General features: G+C 38.4%; 1 protein-coding gene across 1 annotated transcript in view; it reads left to right on the forward strand.

Moving 5' to 3' along the window:
- The window catches only part of yps (ypsilon schachtel), a 164,689-nt gene extending 157,357 nt beyond the window's left edge, over positions 1–7,332 (forward strand). Inside the window, exon 8 of the mRNA XM_067149749.2 lies at positions 5,604–7,332. Coding sequence (XP_067005850.1) covers positions 5,604–5,651 — 48 coding nt within the window. The 3' untranslated portion in view covers positions 5,652–7,332. The remainder of the gene's footprint in view (positions 1–5,603) is intronic.
- Positions 7,333–8,725: the final 1,393 nt, after the last annotated feature.

Genomic DNA, 8,725 nt, shown 5'->3' on the forward strand with positions numbered 1-8,725 from the left:
AAGTGGAAGCAATGCCGAGACTCTGGTAAGGGCCCCATGTTTGCCAGCCCACCCTTCTGAGTTCAGAGCTGGTGGGGCCACATTGTCGCCTCTTCCAACAGGCAGAGGTACTGTGGGTGTTAGTTTACCACTCCCATCCACAGGGGGACGAGTATGAGAGAATTCATGAATTTAGACTTCTGTTGCTTAGTGTATATCAATGCTGAGCATTGCTTACAATGGAAATACCGTATTTACCCTAATAATCCCCGCACCCTCATTTTAGAAAGGCTCGTTTTGAAAAAAATGAAATGAACTAAAATTCCTTTCATTGGAAGAGTAACTTAGGTAAGGGTAAGGGTTATTCTGTCCGAAGGCAGGTCCGAACCTCCACAGAGGTGTTCCTGAGCCAGAGTTTACGTGCGGTAGGGTGGCCAGTTCCTTTCCGCTCCTCCATTCCCTTACCCCATACCAACAGCGCGTAGCAACCCATCCAACTCCTGACCACGCCCAATGTCGCTTAACTTCAGAGATCTCACGGGATCCAGTGTTTCAACACGGCTACGGCCTTTGGCAGTAACTTAGGCATAAACAAATATTTCGTATCACTTCGCGATGTCCACGTGGTCTTTATGCAAATATCACTGCTATGAAATATATTTTCCATGAAAATGACCAAGTAGGTCTACTTACGTGACAGGTATTTCATTAATCTGAACTTGCAATAGGCTTGGTTCGAAGATTCATTGTCTCTTGCATCACTAGAATCCTCTCCTGAATTACTTAAAAGTTCGTCACACTCCACGTCTAACGCCCGTAGGCAGCTGGAATATCTAATTGAAAGATAAAATCACAGCGACGAGTAATATGATCAAGATTATGCAATTAATAAACGTCTGACACATTTTAGGTTATCTAAAGCTTCCGAACCTAACCTGGAATTCCCAACACATAGATAGGCCTAATATTAATTCTCGATTATAGCTAATATCTTGTACGGTACACGATTGGGTGACTTTTAATGAAGAATGAAGGAATACTGACTTATTTGAGTGATGTACAATGTGTAGGCTATGATTGGTTTTCTTATTCCCTTTGTTAATGCTTTCTGCCACAAAGTTCAATAACAATTCACTCTCTTGGAAAGTCATATTAGGCTTCTTTCTCCGTTTCTGCTAAATAGCGGAGTTAATTTATGCAAATTATTTGCAAACCCCGGATGGAATCAAAAACTTTGTTTACACTTTGATAGTGGCGGCAGCACGTAGTCATTTGTTTTCTCACAGCCGACTTAATGCGTCGCTCTAGCTAGCTCAGCGAGGGATCTAGTCGGCCATGGTTTCCGGGGCGTCAGTATGAAAAATGCGGTTCAAACTGAGATTGAAACGAAAACTTGGTTTTGGTAATTATTATGCTTTTCGCCATTGTAAAGTTAGTTTTGGTAAACCAAGATAATAAATCCTGCAGTGAATACAGAAGCAAGAGTTATCCGAAATGACATATCCCAGTTTTGAAAATGTTACCGACGTTGGTGAACACGGGCCTAAAGCACTTCTCACACGTGGTCTCTTTTTTACTGGACAGTAACACGACCGATGGATAATCCTTTCCATGCAATGTAAACATTCGAAATAGACACACCGGCAAAATCTGATGTTAGTTTTGCAATGCAGTAAAACCTCGTTAATTCGATGTCTTTGTAATACAGGAATCGGACTTCCAATTATGTGATTTCGAATTAACAGCCAATTCAGAAATGCCAACCCTCACCAGTTTTTGCGGACTCTGCTATGTGATATTGTGGTTTTCCTTAAAACGCTGAATACAAAAGAATTACGATTTCACTCTATTTTCAACTGTGAAACACGCTATAGACACGCCAAACTGAGTGAAAGTGCGGAAAGCTATCCCTGCACATTCCGGAAGACTCATTCTATCGTGACGTGGAGAAATTTTTAATTTAAATTATTTGTAAAATACGGTACTTTTTAAAAAAATGTAAAGTCAGTTTAGAATTAAGTCTGAATTGTTTTCTGTTTAAATATGACATATGGGGACAGTTTTCTTCCATCTACAGTTGCACAAAGCATAACTGTACACTCAGCATCGAAAACTAGGTGAGTCAGGAGCGTGTGGGCAACCTTGACGCAAGTAAAACCCGCACCCCAATTTCGTGCCTCGAATTTTTTAAAAAAAAATATGCAGGAATTATTTGCATAAATACGGTATTATTGAATCGCGTTAACTGGTGATGGATTTTGATGTGGTAATCAGGCGGTCCATATTGAGAAGAAAAGTTATGATTGTATAAATGAGAAAAAAATCTCGAACTATCATTTGAATAATAAAACGAGGGAGTAATGAAAGAAAGGACACTCTTTACTTAAGTTGCCCTACTATCAGTGTCAGAAGAAACCTGAATGTGAAGGCCTATGGTATAGAAAGCTTATAAAATTGATCATGAGCATAATTTTTTTTTTTTTTTTTTCTTATTTATAATATCTTCACAGCTTTCCTTGTCTGTATGGACTGATGACTATGCGGTTTTACACCATAGGATATAATAATCAGTTACCTGTCTCCATTTTCCCAGGTGTGGTGTATGAGCGCTTGCCACTTCAGCCGATTCAGGTACCCTTCTTCTTCCTGTACTTCGTTTCATTCCTCTCTTCTGTGTTGTAGATCTTGTTTAACTTATTTGATCCATCTTCTTCGAGGTCTGCCTCTAGGTCTTTTGCCATCTAAGTTTTTCTCCAACCATTTCCTTAGCCTACCAAGCAAGAATCCATTGTCATTACATGGCCAACAATTTCAATTTTGATCTGATTATGGTATCACATAACGATTCTCTTACTTGAATCTCTTGGCGAATCCTCTCGTTGTGGATCTTACATCTCCTTTTTGTAGCATTGTCTGGAGGAATTTCATTTCTGCAGTTTGGAGCCCACTTTGTCTCTGTCTGTGATGATAAAAATTTCAAGGCCATAGGTTGTTCTGGGCAGGAAGTAGGCTTGATACAGTGTTTGTTTGGCTCGTACTAGAATGTGGCTGTCCCAGAGAAGGTTTCTAACGTGATAGTAAAGAACAGCTCCTCTTTGAACTCTGTGATTTCAGCATTTGATCAGTTATCTTCAGTCAGGACACTACCGAGGTATTGGAAATGGTTAACTTCTTGCAGTTTCTTGTCGATCTACTGTTATATTTCCTCCTGACTTTTGTTTGTTGAGCGTCATAACAACTGTTTTCTTCAGGCTGATTTTAAGTCCAAATTCCTTAAAATGACAATTCCAACCAATAAACTTTCCTTCAACTTTTTCCTCATTACCTCTCCAAATCACCACATTTGAAAATGCAAATGCTTTGAATACACTTTTCTTGCTATGCCGTTTCACTCTTGATTATCATCCATCACTCTGGTAAATAGTAGAGGTGACAAAGTGCTCCCTTGTGCTCCTTTACTTGTTTCAAACCCATTGGAATAGCCATTTCCTATCCTTACACAGCTCTGGCAGTGTTTGTACAACATTTTTACTTAACGAGAGATGCTGGAATGTTTCTCCTCCTCAAGCAATGCCAAAGTTTATACCTCTGTATGCTGTCATGGGCTTTTTCTAGGTCCAGAAAGACAAAGATTACATTGTTTCCTTTTTCCCAATGTTTTTCCTTTATTATCCTATCAGTAAAAATAGATCTGTTGTTGTGTTACTTCGAAACCCGCATTGTTCTTTCTCAAGCTGTGGTTCGATAATCTTTCATATTCTCTATCACTTTCTCCAGCAACTTAGTCCATGAGACAGGAGTGTGAATCGTCTAGAATTGCCACATATCTATTTCCTTTCTTGAAGAGGGGCGACTATACAACCCTTAGTCCAGTCCGTCTGGATTTTTTCTTCATTCCACATAGCATTCATCGATAAATAGCCACTGAAGTCCACGAGTGCCAGTACCTTTAATCATGTCTGAGCTCAGCTCAAGGCCAGCTTGACTGTGAATACCACCAATAGCTCATACTTGGGCAACTGCACAAAACGATGTTCTTTGGCGCAAAGCTATTGCAGGTGCCCCACTGTTTGAGCAGGCACGCCTCGGACAATAAATTGAAACCTTTTAAAAAATAGAAACTACATCGGATCTGACCGCGTCCTCCACCCTCCTTTAGATATGAGCTGTGTGACCGCATGTTTCATGCGAAGATTGGCTTCGTCATCAGCAACATCTCCGCAGAACAAACAGGCTTAAAGAAGAATTGCAGGAGAAACTTATTCTCAGAAATGAGTAGCAGCTAACGACTATACTTAATTTACACAAAAGTGATATTAGCACATTTAAGCAGTTTTCCATCAGTTCCGTTCTGCATTACCACAGCAGATTGGTCACATAACTATACACCACTGCTGTGCAGCAATGCTATGTTTGATGGCATGCTACAAAACGTGAAATTCAATCACTTCGTTGATATGATTGAAGCTGCTGGCACAGTGATGTCATTCTCCACAATTTCCTTTTTGCACACCATGGAAGGAATTGCTCTTTTGCTATAATTTATGCTAAGAACAAATCATACACGGCTGAACTTCATATTTGACTCTGCTCTCACTCCACTTTCTGCAGCATATCGTAACACATTCAACTTGAAGGGTGCCTTAAAACTTGTTCTCGCTCATTTTTACTCCTGTTTGTGTACTGGATTCTTCCTAATCACGCACTACACACGGCTGCGTGGGTCATGAAGTTCTGAAGCCAGAAGAACTTATAAAAATGTTGGGTAGGGGAAGAGAGTAGCAAAAGCCAATTGCACAAATGGTGCAGATGCATGGGTTTTACCATTAACTGCACTTGAATTGAAAAGATTTTTTGCAATTTTTTTCTGATTATTTTCTTCCTGATAATAGCCAAATGCATTACAGGAGAGTAAATGTGGTGTGCCATTTTGATGTTTTAGCTGCATTACGTAAGTGCACTTACATGAATCCAGTCATCTGGAGGCAATTAGAGCTGAAATATGCTGCAATCAGAAGGATATTTCATAACACATGAGCATGGGGCGGGGGCTGAACAGCGTGTAAAAGGTGGTAGAGGTCTCAAGTGGCGGTTTTCCATTCATAGCTGGGGATTACAATTCAAATATTGAAACAATCCGGTTGTAGACTTCAAGCACAATGTTTTACAGCTGTATTCAGTCAAAATAGCTTTGGAGTGTACACGAAAAGCACTTCTTTCAGCCTCTGCCTTCTGTTTTGTACTGTTTGCAACTCTCACAGCAGTTAACTTTTTACATTGCTGATCATTTGTAGGAAAAGTTTGGAGATGAGTGCATCTTCACACCTTATTACTATGTATTTAACAGTTGATGAAATGGAGCCAGACACTACTTACTTATGGCAGCTTCTATCATTATTTTTGGAACGTTTTTCTACTGCATTGATAAAGGGTGTCTGCTTGACAGGCAAAGGATACCTTGCAGATTCTAAGACATTTTTTTAACCAAGGAAAAACTAAAAGGAGTTAAGCTTACAATTTGACGCATGCAACTGTTTAATATTGCATTAAAGATTGTTTAAATTCGTTAGAAATCGTGTTGAATGTATTTTAGAAAAAATTTTTATATGAATTTTTTTTTTCAGGAGACAACTCAGGCTGTCCAGAATACAACCACTGAGAGCAGTGCTTAGAACAGATCATCTTAAACAGCACTCTCCATGCCTCTTCTAGTAGATCAAGGCAACTTTTTAAAACTTAACATCCAATTTTGTGTTAGTGCATGAGATTTAAAAAAAGCAAGCAGACCTGATTTTTTTTTTTAGAGTGAAGACACCTCCTTGAGATGAATTTCTTGATGTCCTTCCACTGGACGATTAAATCGACGTAATCCATCTATTATCAAGGCTCAAAATGAAACCTCGCTCTAGAGGGTCTTAACGGTTATCTAGATGTAATGTAGTAGAATCAAAGTAATATAAGTGAACATCTTGTTTTGTGAACAACTAGTTTATTAAACAAGAAAAAGGACTTCTTGTATTTTATATTTTCCTGCACTCAAATTTTGTGCTCAGTGGATGGATTATTTCTTTGTTTGACAAGATGTGTATCTTTGATTTCCTGATATAGTTTTGACAATCCTGTCTCCTGTGTTTGTGTTCAATTTTTCCATCATTAAGGAGCATATATCTTGTAAGGTGTTGTGTTACTTTGTCGTGTTCTGAAGAAAGTTTTTTGTCATCGCAAGTACAGAATTAAGTTTTGTTGGTATTGTCCATGGTAAAACCAAGTTAATGTTGAGATGTCAATATCTTTGTTTTTTAGCGGGAAATGAGAAAATTTTATGGTTTGATTTTGAGTCTTGCATGCTGCATAATATTTTGGTCTAGGGAGGCTTGTCCTGAGCACATAGCAAATAGAGAAAGAGGTTGAAGTCTTTTTAAATGAAATGTTTGTCTTAATTGAGCAAAAGTTGATATGCTGTAAAGATATTGTCCAGCAGTAAACTCCCCATATCTCCGGGTCAGGCATGAAATGATATTTCGCAGCTTTGGGGGTTTTGTGGAGTTGTTGGATTGAAAAATAAGAATACCATACTAAGGAATATCTATGCAGCCTCTTTCTCATTACTTTCCCCATTGAATCTGCTAAAAGTGTGTCCAGTCCAATGTACTAGTGGGTTTATGGTTAATAACTTGTCTTAAGCATTTCTACAACTATAAATGGCATGGAATTGGGGTTCTTGTTTGTTTTTGCTATGTGCTAGATTGACTTCCTGTTTTTTTGTAGGGTCAGGCAAAAAAAGTAAAAAATGTAACCAACCTTGAATCCATGCTTGTCCAACAATGCATGTGTTTGATGAAATGAAAAAAACAAAAACATGATACATAAAATGATGGTAGTGTACATGTTTGGATTATACATAAAACATCAAAGATCTTTTTTTTCCAGCAATTACAAACATCACTGGAAATAAAATGGCCAGCTGATGCAAATAAGAAATCTTGACGAGTTAATCCACCATAATTGAATTTTGGGTGTTAGTTTGAACATCATTGCAAGGAAAATGACTGACCCTAAATGTTAAATTGTCAAGTTTGTCACTGGCCAGCAAACACCTTTGGCATTTAGAAGAAAGTAAAAAGATATAATATTTAACAGCATAAATGCATAATATGAAACAAGAGCTTTAAATTCACTTTTAAAGAACATCTCACTAAGTGTGAATTATTTATTAATTTCTAATGAAATGAAAGTTTTGGTGTTCAAAACAAACTGCAAAATATTTGGCAATACCTGCCATATCTATGTACAAATCAAAATAATTTTTTCACGAAACATGTGCATTTTGAATAAACAAGCCAAAAAAATTGATATGTGGTGTTTTTAATTCAGGCCTATTCCTTAGGCTTGTGAATGCAAGTTTACAAATCCTCAATATCATTTTCCCTTGCTCCTGTCTTAACCCTTTGAGAGTCAGGTTTCTTAGCCCACTGCAAAACCCAAAATTTAGGTTTTTGCACATGTTTGGAAAACAGCCCTCAAGAGGCATTATATTTTAATGAAACTAATGTATTTAACACAGTATGTTAACATGACATCAAACAAGTAGTTTAAGCACAAAAATTGTGCAACATCATTTTTAGTAATGTTTTTGGGTATGATAATCCTCAAAACAAGGGCAAGGAGTTTTGTTGCACTCCTTACAGTGGTAGATGGTCAGTGTTCCTTTCCTCCCTTCTTGATGTGTGAGCACACACATGGCACACTCTTGAAGGTGGTCTTCTTCCTGGTTCATTTGGGGGGATAAGGTGCTTTATTTACTTTCGTTCGCTTCGGATGTGGCGGCTGTAAGACCTTGTCCTCACTTTCATTCAAGTCTTCACTACTTGAATTATTTCCAGATATACCTCCTACGTCGTTTTCATCACTGTCTTCAAATACTGAACAATCGCAAGAATCATGTGAATTTCATTAACTGTATCTTCGCTTGTAAGCAAGTCAGCTCGACTTTGCGCAGTCTTTTTCAACTGTTTGCAATTGACTCTATAAAGCTGAAGACATCCGCTTAAAAACTTCTCCTTTCTAGCGGTCCCTGAGGTAATAACAATAACCTAACGACTTCAGAAAATAGCCAACAGATGTCAGGAGCTATCCGTTTTTTCAATCGTCGTCCAAAGACCTACAGTTATGAAGATATATCACTTCAAATTCTGACACGCAATATATTGCGCCGTAACCACAGCGGCACTTGCCGCGGCATGCAATATATTGCGCCGTGATCTTCAAGGGGTTAAGGTCTTATGGACTTTCCCACAATTAGAATTTTGTTCAGCTGTTATACTTGATTGTCATACTCTTTCAGGTACAGAAATTGCTCCATTTTGGTTCCTACATTATTTGCAAACTACCTCACGGAAGCTCTGCAGCACATGAAGGAAGTAAGCAGCATCTGGTTTTGCAAATAAAGGACGAATCCCAAGTACAGATGAACAGTCAAATGGTCACACATGAGACAAGAAATGTAGTGTCCACTTTGGATATGATATGCTTTTTACAATCAGCTGGATGAGTAATGCAACATAGCCCATAGTTCTCTCTCGTCACTTGCTCTCGTTCAACCCTTGCCCTCCTCTCATGACATGCACTTGCATACAGCACTACGAAATAAGTGCGTGGCACGTTCACGTGTAGCACAGTGGATCAGCCGTAGGTTAAAATTTTTTTGCCTACTATAACAGCTATAGTTTGAATTCTGGCTTGAAGG

The sequence above is a fragment of the Anabrus simplex genome, chromosome 6, assembly GCF_040414725.1.
Source record: "Anabrus simplex isolate iqAnaSimp1 chromosome 6, ASM4041472v1, whole genome shotgun sequence".
NCBI classification, from domain to species: Eukaryota; Metazoa; Arthropoda; class Insecta; order Orthoptera; family Tettigoniidae; genus Anabrus; species Anabrus simplex.